Below are 16,696 nucleotides of genomic sequence, written 5' to 3'. Positions count from 1 at the left end.
GGGAGCTGGGTGATCTTTTAGAGTGTGACATTTTCTTCACTGCTGCTGAAGTGATCACCACCATCCGCCCGACCAGGTCCATTCCATCAGGCTGGGATGAGTGTTCAAAGCATGGTTGAGCTACCACATGAGAGCCCTTCCCAGCGCCAGAAGGCTGGGATTGATCTCTTTATATCCCTGTTGCCAATAGCAGGACAAACCAGTTATCAAATAGAAATGATTTAGAGGGAGAAACCAGAAGCGATGGCAGGGGGAGAAAACTGGTCTCTCTGGGTCTCAATTACACACGGCACATCTGTGGAAAAGCGTGAAGATGAAGCCTCAGTGCAGTTTGCACAGCAAGGATGGATCCGGGCCACGCTTCTATCACGAGCCTTCTCATTTCTCTTCCTGCGATTTACGCAGGTGTGTTTTCTGGCACGGGACAGACAAGTTGAATTCCCAGTGGAAAGCAAAGGAACGGCAAAGCTCAACACCAACATACCCCCCTTCCTCGTGCAGATCCCTGAGGTACCGCTCCTTTCCAGCCAGTCTGCCCCCCTTAAACCAAACACACATCCCAGCGCTCCAGGCTGGGTGCAGAGTGGCTGGAGAGCAGCCAGGCAGAAAGGGACCTGGGGGGACTCATTGACAGGAAGCTCAACATGAGCCAACAGTGTGCCCGGGTGGCCAAGAAGGCCAATGGTGTCCTGTCCTGTATCCAAACCAGCGTGGTCAGCAGGGCAAGGGCAGTGATCCTTCCCCCGTGCTCTGCATTGGGGAGGCCACACCTGGAGTGTTGTGTTCAGTTCTGGGCCCTCAGCTCAGGAAAGAGATTGAAGTGCTGGAGGGTCCAGAGAAGAGCAACAAGACTGGGGAAGGGACTTGAGCACAAGCCCTATGGGGAGAGGCTGAGGGAGCTGGGCTTGTTGAGTCTGGAGAAGAGGAGGCTCAGAGCTGAGCTCAGCACTCGCTAGAACTACCTGAAGGGCAGTTGTAGCCAGGTGGGATTGGGCTCTTCTCCCAGGCATCAGCAATAGGACAAGGGGCCATGGGCTTAAACTCTGCCAGGGGAAGTTTAGGCTGGAGATTAGAAAGCAATTCTGTGCAGAGAGTGGTCAGGCATTGGAATGGCTGCCCAGGGAGGTGCTGGACTCACCGTCCTGGAGGTTTTTAAACTGAGACTGGACATGGCACTTAGTGCCCTGATCTAATAAATGGACTGGAGTTGGACCAAGGGTTGGACTGGATGATCTCTGAGGTCTTTTCCAACCCAGTCCATTCTGTGATTCTGTGAAAAGGATTTCCCCTGATCTCCGCTATCCTAAGAGGTTTCATTAACTCTGAAAGCAGGGGGAGCGAGGCCGGGAGCATCACCTCCTCGTCGCTGTTCCTGCTCCACCGCGCCCGCGTGTCGGGCCGCTCGGCGCTGTCCTCGGCAGGCTCCGCGCTCTCCGCTTTCTCGCTTTGCTGCTCCTGCGCTTGCCGCTCTGCCCGAGAGCGGCTGAAGGTTCGCTCGGCCTCCTGAAGGTCTGTCAGCGTCACACCCTGCGGGGACAGTCAAAGAGATGATTTTTAAACAGATGCGTTTAGATTTCAAGTTTTCCAGGTCAGTTTAAAATGCCCAACGGGTTTATACCGAGTCAGGCTAATGCTTTATCTTTTTGCCAAGAGAAAGATAATTCTGTTGCGTGTAACACATTTCTCAGTGTATCAACCTAATCTCTGACTCCCAATATATACATGATCTAGCTATAAAATAAAAGGCAGCTACACTGCAGAAACGAGAACTTTGAAATCTAACTTGGGGGTGTATTTTGTAATAACTATTTGTAGGAATTTTGCCTGAACTGCTCTAACACAGAGTGAGGGTAGATAAGCCCCTCATGCTAGAGCAGTAAAATACATGAGCTGTCCTCATCCCACCCACAAACAAGGCTGTTCCCATTCTTTACCTGCGTAGACCTGCGAGTCTGCCGCGCCTGCCTGGACCGCGCCTTCCGCAGCGACTCTGCCTCCTCATCCCGCACCGGCGTCAGGTACGACCTGGGAAACAGCAAAGTGCAGAAGCGGTTAAAATAAAACCAGATGCTCTGCACGCTCCTGAGCTATTATTCTGTTTCATATTGTCCTGGTTTTGTTAAATACAAGTTTCTCTTTTAGTGAATTTGCCTGTCAGCTAAAGCTTCATATTAGCTGCATTTTCCTGGAGAACCAGACACATGTTTTGGTGAACATACCAATGGAATGCAAACTTATTGATAAGCACCAATGGACATCTTGCGAGAGGGGCAATGAGAAACAGGTGACCAAGAAACTGACCAACTGTGTATAACATCCCATTCACGTGAATACTTCATATAAAAGTGGGAGATCACGAGGATCTCGCCCTTTTCCCTTATGGCAACATTAGGAGAGGACCTTGCGAGTCGTCCCTGCGACCTGAGGCCAGTGACAGACTGAATCCAGCTCCGGTTGGCTGCAGAGTCCAGTCCAGGACTTCGGGTGCCGGCTCTGCAGTTGCTGGGACTTTCCAGATTGGTTTTGTACATTTTGTATTATTTTCTCTATTTTTATCAGTAGCATCAGTAAAACATGTTTAATTTTTCCAACTCTCTTCTCTCTGTCCTTCTTTCCTTCCCGATCCCTGTGCTGAGTGGGAAGGGGGAGAGGGAGGGACAAACGGGGGAAGTGGGGGGGAGAGGGGGTTAACAATACATCTGCCAGGGTTTGATTGTCACCCCGCAATCTAAACCCTCGATACATATGGACTAATATCATTTCAGCTCCATCTACCAAGACTATTGTCTTCTGCTTTGCGACGACTTTCCTACGAGCGTATGATACACAACCCTAAAGCTTCTAAATAAAACTCTTCAGTGTTGGGCATGTTCTGTCAAAACAGGTGCAACTATTTAGGGTATTATTTGCTCCATTCAATGTCATTGCATCATTAGGAAAAAACCCCCCAAACCACCTCTCATTCCGATACAGATCTAAGAACAGAAATCCTGCGCTGGCGCATTCCTCAGACCCTCCTTCCTGTCATTATATTCATGATCATATTCCTGCAATCTGCTGGCCTCATCAATATGAAACCCATCACGCTAGAAACTGAACCGCAGGCATCTTACAAAGACAAAACACCTTGAAAAAAGCTTTGAAATTGAAGACATGACCTTCACACACTGGAATAAATCGAGCTCCTCGATACTGAAAAACACACACTGGAAATCCAGAGCTGGTCACCTCTAGATTTCATTAAACCCCAGAGATTTCGAAAGAGTGATTCCCATGAATCGAAACCAAACTCTCCGCCCCGGCACTCGCTGCGGAGAAACTGGAGGGACCGGGCAGGGACCGCACAGCCCTGCGTCTGATCCACCTGCTGCTGGAGTGGCTTCCACGCTAGGGAAGATCGGTTAGATCGGACTCTTCACCTTGGTTAATAGGGGATGACTATTAACACTGTCTCACCGCACAAGGATGAGGGTGCCTGGAATGTCCTTCTGCAGGTCTAGCGCTGCCACAGCTTACAGGGTATCAAAGATCCAGATTTGTTCAAAGAACGATGAGTCAAGTGAGGGATGAAGATCAAGGAATACGCCTGGTTCTCCACTACGGAGCACTTGTACAGAAAATGTAATGGCTGAACAGATTTTGCACCCGATCCAGTAAGTTAAGACATTTCTTAGGAAGATTACTAGCTTTGCTGCACTATGACAAAACCTCTGGATCGTTCTGAAATCATCTCCCATGATGGCTTTTATCCACCTTCATGGTCTTGTGTTCAGTGCTGACTGCGCTGTGCAGCCAGAGCTCAGCACACACACAGACACAGCTGGGGGTTCCTCGGCCTGTTTGAATCTGGGGAACAATTTCTTCCCCAAAGGGCTGTGGGGCATTGGAACAGGCTGCCCAGGGCAGTGCTGGAGTCACCATCCCTGGAGGGTTGGACAGACGGACATGAGGTTCTCAGGACATGGGGCAGTGCCAGGGGTGGGGAACAGTTGGACTTGATGATCTTGATGTCTCTTCCAAGCAACATGATTCTGTGATTCTCTTAATAGGTACATCCATGGGAGTTCATCACCTCACACTTCTTCAGCTGTTGGTGGGGCGTACGTGAGTCTTCTCGCCTAAACTGGTGTATTTGACCTGATAAATCACGCCTCGAACTTCCCTGATGTCCACAGAGCACAAGGAGAGTGCAAAGGATCAATGGAGCCTTTGGAAGGAATCATCGAATCATTTTGGTTGGAAAAGACCCTCAAGATCATTCAGTCCAAACATAACCCACCCCTGGCACTGCCCCATGTCCTGAGAACCTCATGTCCGTCTGTCCGACCCTCCAGGGATGGTGACTCCAGCACTGCCCTGGGCAGGGGGATGGATCGTGCTCTGGGTTGCAATGGAGACGTCCCCAGGCTCACCCAGCGGCACCTCTGAGGGACAATTCATCATCTCCAGAAGGAGCCTCCAGCTCCCAGCATGTGAACGCGCTGCGGCGAGCTCGCTGCTCCCATTGATTATCCCGACAGACGCGCTGGCTGTGATGGATGTGATGGATACGCCAGCACGGGAAGCGCCTACAATTCCGAGGGTTGATTGCCTCCCAAGAGTTTGCTGTTTGGTGAACAAAAAAGCTGCTGTTTGATGAGAGAACGCTGTGCAACCCCCTATTTTGCAGACAAGGAGCTCTCTTCTGCTCTCTTTATGCAGTACATATGTGCTCCCCAGGTAATGGCACATTAAGGAAACAATAAGCATTTTCTGCAGCTTTTGACACTAGTAGAATAGCTGCTATTTGCACAGCATGCAGAAGTAATAAGCCACCTACAGCAAGAACACATTTGCAAAATATACTGGAAACTCAGTTCCGAGCAGTTGTAAAAGAAAATAAAAATAGTTCCCGAAACATATAAACCGAGTAAATTTGTAGCTGAGTAAGATGGATGGTTTACTGCAACAGCTTTGAAACAGAGGAGTTTATGTCTCACGTGAGGACACGGGTGGGGAATAAGAGGGAAGATGAGATGGGACAGCACGGATGCAGCAGCCACAGTGTTGGGAACACAGGTGGGACGGGGCAGCAGCACCGGATCACGCTGCCAGGAAAGAACAGCAAACAACAGCGACCTCCGCACCGCTGGATGGGACAGAACGGATTTCAAACCATTTTCAAGACAGGTCAAGTAAATGCAAGCGAGCAGGTCAGTGCCCGCAGAGGCTGCAGCGGAGCACTGCAAGGCTGCAGGATTCCCCTCCTTCTGGTGTTTCACTACAGTTCTGTGGACACATACAGCAAGAGAAACCACATTTTGTTTCTCTCACCCCGTCATCCTCCCAGACTTCTTCTCCTCTCCCAGAATTTATAGAAAAATAGGAAGATGCTAAAACACCATCATCAGTTTTCAGTGTCCAACCCGTGACAGTGACTTCATCTTCAGACGAGCACATTTTGCAAGTCAGAGCAGCTGAGTTTGCGCTGCAGCCTTTATCGATCGCTAACTTTTGGTTGCTTTCCATTTACACAATTCCGCGCTCCCTGGAACTCGGCCAGAGCCGCTTGACAAGCATGAGATAACTGAATTTCCTGAGACGAGTCAGCAGAGCCGCTGCACAGTGACAGAGCTGGTTTCTCCAAGCACCCACAGGCTCTTCCTGCTGATGAAAGAAGGTGGCTATGCTGTGCATATTGCGAATGCAAACAGCTGACACCGTACCTGCTGGAAATTCAATCACGTTTTTGCTCTACTCAGCTTTTTTGTGGGGTTTTCTTTGTCGATTGGGAGAAGCAGAGAGGATAAACAGAGACTTGACAATTGTAGGTGATGCTTCACTTTACTTACAAGCTGAATTTTAAGAGACCTCAATTAGAGAGCAGCGTAGGGGAAAGGGAACCGGGGTCCTGGGGACAGCAGGGTGACCATGAGCCAGCACTGGGCCCTTGTGGCCAGGAAGCCAATGGGACCTGGGGTGGGTTAGAAGGGGGTGGTCAGTAGGTCAGAGAGGTTCTCCTGCCCCTCTGCTCTGCCCTGGGGAGACCACACCTGGAATCTTGTGTCCAGCTGTGGCCCCTCAGTTCCAGCAGGACAGGGAACTGCTGCAGAGAGTCCAGCGCAGCCACCAAGATGCTGCAGGGAGTGGAGCATCTCCCGTGTGAGGAAAGGCTGAGGGAGCTGGGGCTCTGGAGCTGGACAAGAGGACACTGAGGGGGGACTCATTCATGGGGATCAAGATGGAAAGGGGGAGTGTCAGGAGGATGGAGCCAGGCTCTTCTGGTGACAACCAGGGACAGGACAAGGGGTAATGGGTGCAAACTGGAACACAAGAGGTTCCACTGAAAGATGAGAAGAACCTTGTTCCCGGTGAGGGTGTCAGAGCCTGGCCCAGGCTGCCCAGGGGGTTGTGGAGTCTCCTTCTGTGCAGACATTCCAACCCACCTGGACACCTTCCTGTGTAACCTCATCTGGGTGTTCCTGCTCCATGGGGGGATTGCACTGGATGAGCTTCCCAGGGCCCTTCCAACCCCTGATACTCTGGGATTCTGTGAATGTGCTCAATAGGATGGAAGGAAAAAAGAATACACAAACGGACTGCAAGGAGATGCAGCCGCAAAGCAAACGGGGCTGGATGGCGAGGAGGGTCACACGCTGCTTTCCAAGCAGACAAACTGCAGAGCGCAGCGAGCTGCGGGGACAGGCAGCAAACGGGGTACGACGCCGTCTGGAAACAATCCAGAGGGTTTTTAATTACGTTGTCACCAAACGCATCGCTCGCTAAACTGCAGTATCTATGTCATCCTATTAATTCAAGCAAATACCGCGTGATGCGAGTAGATCTTCAACAAACCGGTCGTGTGTGTTGGATGAGCTTTCTCCGAGGAATATGCGGAATAAGAGCGGCCGTCACGCCAAGTTCAAGGCACATATAACAGTTTGGTTTGTTTTCTGCGGAGTTTTGGTTGCAAGCTCAAGCAGTAGAATAGAAATTGCTAGAGATGTGTATGTGAGAGTCAGCAAAGACAGGGACGAGTGTGTCCGGCTGCAACAAGCTCTGGGTTCATGTGTTAGGAAGAAAGAAGCTGGGAACTGAGTGGTGAATCTGGCTGCCGCTTAATTCTTCCTGTTTTCAAGAAAACACCTATTTTCCCTGTTAACTCTTTTTATCAGGACACAAAGATGGACTCCAACTACTCAGCAGCAGCTTAAGGCAATAGGAGCTGCAATAAAACCCGAATAAAAGGGGAAATTCTAAACAGGGCAATAGTAAAGCCAGTACAAGCTGGGAAAGCAAGAATACAAGAGCAAATGTGTGTGTTGGAGAAAGGAAACAAAAGAACATAGGCAGAGAGAAACCCCTCCCAAGTAAAGGGTAAATGATGCAGAAAGAGAAATTGCAATCTGATGTTAACTGGTGCGTAAATGACAAGAAAACATTATTAATTTCTACAAGAAATACAGAAGGTTCCAATAGCGTTTTTACAGCGCTGGTCTCCTTTCCCACCTGGACTCCTTGTCGCACTTAGAGATGGAAGCACTTGTGCGAATGCTGGTGCTGAGTCCTTTGGCAGAGCCGCATCCCAGAGGAAACACCGAGATCTGCACAACTCACCCAGGTTTTACATTCTCATTCGGCTGGGGCAGCACCCGTCTCAGTAACACTCACCTACATGAACCTGGCAACACATCTGGAAGTTGAATGCTCATTAAACGCTAGAGCTGCTCTGGATAACACGGGCGGAGGGATGGGGCGCAGGTTTGGCTTCCTGCACACAACAAAGCTGGTCCAGCACGTGGATACGCACACACAGAGGCTCTAAAACGCTGGGAACGGCTTTTCTTAAGAGCACATCACTGTTCTAAACACCGCAGATGTAATAAAATCTTTATCGTACATCTCTAGTGCAGGTATGCATATTTATGTGGGTGTATAAATATATATACACACTAAAAAAAAGGAAGATGGGAAACAAAAAAGCCCAGCGAGAGTGTTAAATAGTGATGCTGTTGCCCTGCAAACAATGGGAAAAGTGCAGCATCCCAGCGATGCATTCCTACAGGCTGGAAATCTGCCATTAGCTCCGAAACTATCTATGAGCTGGGGGAGGGAAGAGAAGCGCGTGCAAGTTTTGCAGGCAACAAAGCTGTCAGCACGTCCCAAAATACAATTCCTCAAGTTAGATAATAAAGAACGGACTCAGCAGCAGGTCGGTAATTGACAATTGCCTGGAAATAGTCAGAAAAAGAAACTTCTCTGCTCCTTCAACCAAGGAGCAGGTTTCAGTTCTTCAGTGTGTTCACGGCGGCACTAACGCGCTCTGTGCACCAACGCAACCGAAAATGTGCCGTTTTCATGGAAAGCTGGCCAACTGTAACCTGAGAAAACCATTCAGCAGGCAGGAGAGAACAACCTGGAGCCTGCAAGTGCTGGAGCTGGAAAGGGGAGAGGCAGCCAGACAAGGCTGAGCTGTTTAATAAGCTGAGGACAGCGGGATAACAAGATTACGGGATCACACTCTTACAAAGCATCTCACAGCTGGCTCGAAAAGCCTCGTCTGAGTATTCCCCGTTTGCAGGCCTTTGCTTTTCTCTCTCTCGAGTTAGTCCTCGCTGTCATTGTGCTTCAATCTGGGCTGTGAATTCTCAACTGGTGCGAGTTGAAATGTCTGAATCTCAATCATCTGTTTACAGTAGGACTAGCAGGTTAACAAGCGGAAGATGGAATTCTTTATTTGCAACAGCTTTGCTTTGCTCAACACGTTCAGGTGCTGATCCGAGAGATTAAGAGGCTTGTGATCTTTGTGACTTGTTAATCAAAACAACAAGTGCCCTTTATCCCTCCTGAAAAATCACGCTTGGGTGTGCTATTTACAATGGGCTGAGGTTACACGGATGGCAGCTGATGCTCTAAGAATACTTCCCATGTACAGTCCTGGATGATTTGGCCTGTGCTCGTCTTTCTGTCCACCCTTCGGAAAGCAGAGCTGCAACTTTTGAGCCGTGTTCATGCCGCAGATTCCGTGGTCCCATCCTCTGCTGATGCTGCGACCCAGAGATGGGATCTGAGCTCCGATTCCGGCTCTGGGGGAACAACCCTGCTCCCCCCAGCCCTGTGGAATCACTGTCCCCTCTGCCAGGAGAGGAACATTCATCAGCAGTACCTACCGAGAACTCAACACTCTGGGCTGGGGAAAACTGGACTGGAAGCTTTTAAATGATCAACGTTACCCCTCTGCAGTAATTAATGCCATCGAGCATCACAAAGCTGGTGAGGGGCTGGAGCACAAGTGTGATGGAGTGGATGAGGGACCTGGGGGGTTCAGCTGAGAACAGGAGCTGAGGGGAGACCTTCTGATCTCTGAACTGCCTGAAAGCAGCTTGGAGCCAGGGGGGTCGGGCTCTGCTCCCCAGGAACAAGCGCCAGGAGCAGAGGAAACGGCCTCAAGTTGCACCAGGGGAGGTTGAGCTTGGATGTGGGAACAATTTCTTCCCCAAAGGGCTATGGGGCATTGGAACAGGCTGCCCAGGGCAGTGCTGGAGTCACCATCCCTGGAGGGCTGGACAGACGGACATGAGGTTCTCAGGACATGGGGCAGTGCCAGGGGTGGGGGACGGTTGGACTCGATGATCCCGACGGTCTCTTTCAATTGAAATGATTCTATGATTCCATCACAGTAAAAAGTAGGAAAGACACTTAACATCCCAGTGATCAGATTGTTAAACTGGCTCCCCCATCTGGAGCAGGTTTGTCACTGTCAGCCCAGACCTTCACAGTTCTTTCAGAAAAAGGGGAAATGCATTCATTTAAAAAAGAAACAAATGAGAACAAATCCAGCATTTTTTTGCTGCAAGATTCCTGCCAACACAAACCAAACCAAGGGAGTAAAACCCCCTACGGAACCTCCCTGTGGTCACTGAACGCATCGGTTGTGACTGTCGCCAGTGCAAAGCTTTCCAGGCTGGAATATTGTGAAATGGGTTGTGTTCAGCACAGGACACGTGGTGTCGATGCCCAGCGCTGGCTGCAGCGCTCAGAGCCTGAATCTTCCCATTAAAAACGCTGCATGAAACGGAACGGGATGAAACTCCCTCTCCTGCCAGCGGATGAACGAAACAAAGGCGACGATGCGAGTGTCCTGTCCCCATCGTCACCTCTCTTTCTTATTTTCAAGCGAGCAGCAAGTCTGACAACACAATTCAACATTTTAAACAACCTCAAGCAGGCCTATTAGAGCTTTCCCAAAAGCTCATTTATACCGTCTGAAACAAGGCAGGAGATGTCTGGTAAAAAATTAAAATCACTCCGCAAAAATCTGAGTATCTGGGAAATCGCCTTTTGCAACAGCAAAAAGAAAAGATCAAAACTTGCTGATAAAGAAGGTTCAGGTATCACACAGAATCACAGAATGGACTGGGTCGGAAAGCCCTCAGAGATCATCCAGTCCAACCCTTGGTCCAACTCCAGTCCGTTTACTAGATCAGGGCACTAAGTGCCATGTCCAATCTCAGTTTAAAAACCTCCAGGACGGTGAGTCCAGCACCTCCCTGGGCAGCCATTCCAATGCCTGACCACTCTCTGCACAGAATTGCTTTCTAATCTCCAGCCTAAACTTCCCCTGGCAGAGTTGCAGCCCATGGCCCCTTGTCCTATTGCTGATGCCTGGGAGAAGAGCCCAATCCCACATGGCTAGAACTGCCCTTCAGGTAGTTCTAGAGAGTGCTGAGCTCAGCTCTGAGCCTCCTCTTCTCCAGACTAAACAAGCCCAGCTCCCTCAGCCTCTCCCCATAGGAGAGATTGAAGGAGCTCAAGTGCAGGGGAAACGCTGGCTTGGCAAGAGCATCCAACAGCCTTCGAGTGCCACCTCGTGGGTGCAGCCACCGAGGAGACGCCTTTCCGAGGAACACCGCGAACCAGCCCCAGCTGAGTTACAGATAACATCACCAAAGATTAATAACGCATAAAAGATTTCCCTTTCCTGCTGGGCTAAGATTGCAATTTCTTAGCATGTGGCCGAGGCTTTGATTCTATTTCAAGTGTCCACTGTTCTCAGGGACAGCAGATTAATTAAGTTTGCCCAAAAACTCTTCCTATGGAAACCGCAGGGTGGCCACTTGGCTTCTCCACCAATAACACTCACAGGCTGGTGCTGTGGAGAACAGAATTTAACAGAATAGCTGATTTTGTGCTAAATTAGCTCTCAGGTGATCCATCACACGGTATCTTTACCAATATTTTGGGTACGTTCTTTAGTTTAACAGCCATTTTTGGATGATGTTAGTAAACGTTCAAACCCTGAGCACCCAGGTAACGGCGCCCAGACAGAACCGGAGCGTCGCTGCAGAACTTGCCATCAGAGGAATGTGCTGTTAGACACAAGGGTTAAATAAGTGAAACGCATTGGTGGTTACGATTAGTAAGTAAAGAGGAAGCGCACGCAGATATGGCATGTGGACAGGGACGGGGAAAGGCAGATTTACCTCCCACTCGCTCCGCGCCGTCGAGCCGCAGCTCCTTCACATCCAGAGCTCCCTGCCGCGCATCCCTCACCATCCCCAGAGCACCCTGCATATATCCCTGCGTTGGGTGAGCGGGCCAACCTACAGCCTGGGCTCCTCCGCCCAAAGCAAATGCCAAAACATCCCCTCCTGTCCTTCACCGGCGCGGCGGATCAAGGCTCGTGGTAACAAACCCGCCCGCCGCCCCGGCAGGAACGGGGGCTCGGCGGCGCCGACCCCCATCCCACACCTCGACCTTTCGCCGTACAAACACGCAGCCTGATTTCTGATCCGGTGAGGAGCGATCTCGCCTCTTCCCAACATGGGCAATCCCAGGGCCGGCGGGATTCCTGCCCTCCCACATCATCCGCACCGGCAGGCTCTGCAATAAAAAGGGCTGACTTTATCTGAGCGAGATAAACCGCAGGAGCGTGGCAGAGAAATGCTCTCGGCAGCAGGTGCCGGATGATTGTTCTGTTCTTCACAACAGGGAGAAACCTCTTAACTTGTTGTTGTCCGCTGGACAGGAATCCCAGGGACCTTCCCCATGAGGATTAAGACCACTCAGCTTTACGATACAGATTAAAGAGTCAAACACTACTGAAAAACCCCCCAGGTGGTAGCAAGATGATGCTCACAAGCTTCTATACCAGTTCTTCTCAAGTAATATTTCCATACCTCTTAAATGCAAATCTCATAGTTTAACTTTGACAGAGATGAGGGTTTCTTGTTCTTTATGTCAGATAATAAAGGGAACAGGTATTTCAGGCATCCACGTTCACCCTAGAGGAGTCACGCTCTGAATTTGGACAGGACAAGAATCACGAGGTAAAAGGACTTGCCAAAAATTGTTCATCTAACAGTACCAGTGGAGGAGGATTCGGTTATTAATACATTATTAATATATGCTACTATAATTAGTGGCTTGATCCTTAGAATGAAGGAATGAAGAATGAAGAACAAATTCCTCTTGGGAATGAAGCAGAAAAGTGTTTACTAGACACATTTACCATGCACATCAGTGAACTCCCTTCGTCTGCCTAAAGCGTCCAGGGGACACTTAGGGGACAAGAAGCCGGGCTGAGCACAGCCCAGAGCTGCGGGGAGAACCGTCCCACCCCACTCTAGTTCTTATTGACCTGAACAACTGGTCAGTGTGCATTAAAATATAAGGAAAAGAGAGACGTGTTTGCCTTGTCATATGCAAGTGCCACCACCCTGCTGGAACCTTCCCGAGGAACGGGAAGAACAGATACAACTGCAGGATGCAATTGTATAAACAACGTGGCTGGGGGGAAAGAAACAAATGAAAACTCCTAATTCTTACAAAAACAAGCCACATTTCACATTCAGGTGTGTCCTTTTCAGCTGGTCACACAAGGAGAACACACGCTTGGGAAGTGCCTTGCACCAGAGTTCTTGGGCAAGCTCATATTCCCCCATGCAACAGCCGATCATGAGCTGGGGCTGCACGGCAGCCCTTCCGTCCACCCTGGGGGCCAAAGCTTTCATGTCATATGAAATGTTTCAGACCCCCCGGACCTTCCTTTCAGCACCAGATGTCCCATGGCACAAGCCACGCTGCAGCTCGGCCGGATTCCCTGCAGACCCCTCCGCCAAACCGCACGGTCAAGGGCGCAGCGGCGCTTTCCAAAGGAGCTTTTGGTGGCACTAGAGGCCGCTGTCCCCCCGGATGAGGGCGGATAACCCGGCTGCAACGCCCCGCAGAGTCCCCACCACCTGCCTGCACAAAGCACACACCAGAAGGATTTAGTTTTGCACCAGAGGAGCGGGGTGTATGTGAGATGCTGTGGGCTCAGCATCCCCACACTTGCAATTCACCCTTGGCAGAGCCGGTTGTTTCGAGGTCAGCCTGACAAATGCACTTGCAACGTGAGACAATTTGGTGCTGGCAGGAGATCATCAAAACGGCCAAACAGCAGTTTGGTGACCCTAAAATTGCCATGAAAAAGAAACTGCCTGGTGAAAATACGGCCTCTGGAGGCGGCACACGCGCGGGCTCTCGGCACCGGCACCCGCGGCGCAATCACGGGAAGCCGCCCGTGCAGCTGGGTCCATGTAAATACGAGAGGCAGCAGCTTGGCGGAGGGGCCGGGACATATGGCAGCGACAGCGGGCAGCGAGCTGCTCGGCCAGGCTCCACACACCCACCGCTCCGCTGCCGCCGCCTTGTTTCTTGTTGCTTTGTAACGACATGAGGCGCAATTCACACTATTTTCCAGCTGCTGGAGCATTTCCCGACCAATTCAGCAAAAAAGCAGCAGGTAAAACCCCCCGGGCGAAGCGCTGGGGGGGCACAGCGGGGCTGGTGGCCACCAAAGGATGCAAACCTCTGCTCGTCGCTGCTCCCAGACCCAGCAGCCTCTTCGGCTTTAACCTTTTGGCTTCGCACAGATAATTTAAGGCCACAAGTTAGGAGACATCCCTGTGATCTAATATTAGATGATAAGCTTGTTTATGTTGTTGTTGCTAAGAGAAAGCTGGAGCTTTGGAAACACTGAAGCAGAGCAAATGCTACTGCAACAGCTGCCGGTGGGAACCGAGATCCATATAGTGCTTTCCCTGACAACTGTTTGCCATTTTCCTTTTTTATTTCATTTGACTGGAACTGGCCTCCTTCCAAAATAAACCGTTTTCCTTTAGGTGACCTCTCCTGTTTCTCTAGGTCCACGTTTCCTAGTCCAAAATGTGCCGGCAGCTCCCAGTCAGTATATCCTGCTGTTAGAACATATATTCCTACCTACGGTTTCTTCCACCCACAAGCACAACGCATCGCTGCTGTGTTCTTTTCCCCTCGGTAGTTTCAAAGCATCAATTAGAGGTGGGAGGAATTTTCTGGTGTTTCTCTTTGCATTTGCATAATTCACAGGAGATGGTTCCCTAATCAAAATGCAGAAGACTTAAACAGATCTTCTGTTTTATTTATAGAAAGTGATTCGGCAATAAATGCCAACGCGGTCATATGAAGAGATGCTCTTTTGGGCATTTACAAGTACCATCGCAGTCGAGTTCCCCATCTGCAGATAGTGCCAAACGTTTGGTGGGTTTTGCGGAGCCCACCTCTCCAGGGAAGAATCTGGAGCTTCTGCAAGTCTATTCTGGGCTTGCCAAAAGGCAGAGGCTGTGGTGAACCGGGCTCGAGCGGGAGTCAAAGCAAAACGCTCGCTCTGTCCGCTCCTGCCCAACCTCACTTTGCACTGGGAGTATCTTTTGGCAGCTCACCTCAATCCAATTGCAAACAATGACAAGTGACCCCCAGCAAAACAACAAGGAGCATCCAGAGGTGCTCCTAACATTCAGTTTAAGTGTTCTTACAAAGTTACTCTGCAGCCATTTCAAATGATGACCCTGCACGCAGGGCTGATGAACGTGGCTCATCCGGAACGTTCGCAATACCTTCAAAGGTGTTTTCCCTGTGCTAGTGCTGGGGAAACGGAAAGGAAAGGAAAGGAAAGGGGAAAGGAAAAGGGAAAGGAAAAAGGAAAAGGGAAAGGAAAAAGGAAAGGAAAGGAAAGGAAAGGAAAGGAAAGGAAAGGAAAGGAAAGGAAAGGAAAGGAAAGGAAAGGAGAAAGGAAAGGAAAGGGGAAAGGAAAGGAAAGGGGAAAGGAAAGGAAAGGAAAGGAAAGGAAAGGAAAGGAAAGGAAAGGAAAGGAAAGGAAAGGAAAGGAAAGGAAAGGAAAGGAAAGGAAAGGAAAGGAAAGGGCCCAAGCAGCATTAAAAGTCTGACTAATTCCCAGCTAGCACAGACAGACCGACCTCCGCTCAGGAAGGTCTGTATTAACAACTTATGATTTTACATTGGAAGAATCTAATGACCGAGAACACTCTGTGAGCCGGTTGCTAGGTAGAAATACACAGCTCATTGCTGCATTGTATTTATTACCATTTACTTTCGTGGTTGCTACCAGAAGAGACAAATTTTGCAAAAGTTAACCTGTTTGCAGGAATAAATAGAGATCATTTGATATTCTGCGCTTAAATGCACAAGGTATATTTCCTTTGAAAATAGTACAGGCTAACTCAGGTTTATATTTCCCCAGCTTCAAAATAGCATAATTTAAGAAAAAGATACCAGCAGCTAGATTGAGTAATTCAGAATGCTGCTACTGCTGGCATGGCCTCGGTTGCACAGGGCAGACTTCTACCTGCGTGCTAAGCCTTCCCTTAGAGTCAATTGAAATCAATTAATCCGTGTAGCTCATCTCCTCCTGTACCACATGTTCCATGCTCCAGGAACACTTGTTTTCCCCACTAACTGCAGAGGGAATCGAGGAGACTTGTGCAGCAAAGGCGTCTGCATCGGGGTGTATGTAAACTCAGAATGAGAGGGATGGGTTTTATGTGGATGCGTCTCAGTCCAACGCTCTTTTTAGGATGGGATTCATGTTACAGAACCTACTGCGAGCGGCTGCTGTCTGTCTGTCCCTCTGCACACAGAGGCCTTAGGGACTGACAGCAGTGGCTGAGATGCTGAAAAGACAAGGAGAAAATCGCCCCCAGCGTGGCTCCCGCGGGAGAGCTGCTCGCCCAGGACCCCGCGCGCAGCGGCTCTGCTCACTGACCTTCTGCGCTCCCGGGCTTCCTCAGCCGACAAGTCCTTTCCCGGAGTGGCGGCAGCACCGGCATTGGCAATACCGTTAGCGGAACCGAGTATGGCGCGGTTTGTGATTACACCTAGGGGGGTGCTAGCAGAGATGCCCTCTGTATTTTTCTCTACGGCAGAATCAGTTTGTTGCCTGAAAGGGGCTCTGAAATAGAGAAGACACAACGGAAAGCAAAGCAAGTGAACTCAACTGCCGAGCGAGACCAGCCACCTCGAGGGAGCATCGACAGCTCGTTCTCCTCGTTCTACACTCACATTTTTGTAGAGAACAGCACATATGAAAATGAGTTTAAAAAAAAAAAAGTGGAGGAATAAGTAGGAGGAATTCATAGTCTTCACATCCCTGTTTGCAGCAAAAATGATTAGAAAATGCAGCCAGTGAATAAGCAGAAGGAATGAACTCCAAGCGCTTGTACACAGAACGCCCAAGAGCAGCCTGAGCAGCACATGGTGTCTCTAACAAGGGTGACAAGAGGGCACAACCGGCCACGCGGTGAGTGACGAAGCCAAGGCCACGCACAGGCTGTTAATCGCCTACTCCTGCGTGTGCACTAACACTGTCCAACGGGACCGCTCTGGGATCTCCTCTCCA

At 50.0% G+C, this 16,696-nt stretch overlaps 1 protein-coding gene across 3 annotated transcripts in view; it reads right to left on the bottom strand.

The window, feature by feature from the left end:
- PPP1R12B (protein phosphatase 1 regulatory subunit 12B) overlaps nucleotides 1-16,696 on the bottom strand; it is a 127,316-nt gene that overhangs the window by 47,321 nt on the left and 63,299 nt on the right. For 2 of the 3 annotated variants that reach the window (XM_080358101.1, XM_080358102.1), the window contains exons 13-14: nucleotides 1,935-2,025; nucleotides 1,357-1,527 (exon numbers count right to left, since the gene is read on the bottom strand). In XM_080358101.1, the coding sequence (XP_080214227.1) occupies nucleotides 1,357-1,527; nucleotides 1,935-2,025 (262 nt within the window). Of the gene's footprint in view, nucleotides 1-1,356; nucleotides 1,528-1,934; nucleotides 2,026-16,063; nucleotides 16,250-16,696 lie in introns of all 3 variants that reach the window. The other variant, XM_080358103.1, reaches the window with a different exon arrangement.

This window comes from Nesoenas mayeri (assembly GCF_963082525.1).
Source record: "Nesoenas mayeri genome assembly, chromosome: 23".
NCBI lineage: Eukaryota > Metazoa > Chordata > Aves > Columbiformes > Columbidae > Nesoenas > Nesoenas mayeri.
The sequence above is the reverse complement of the archived record's forward strand: the minus strand, read 5'-3'. Positions and strand labels throughout refer to the sequence as shown.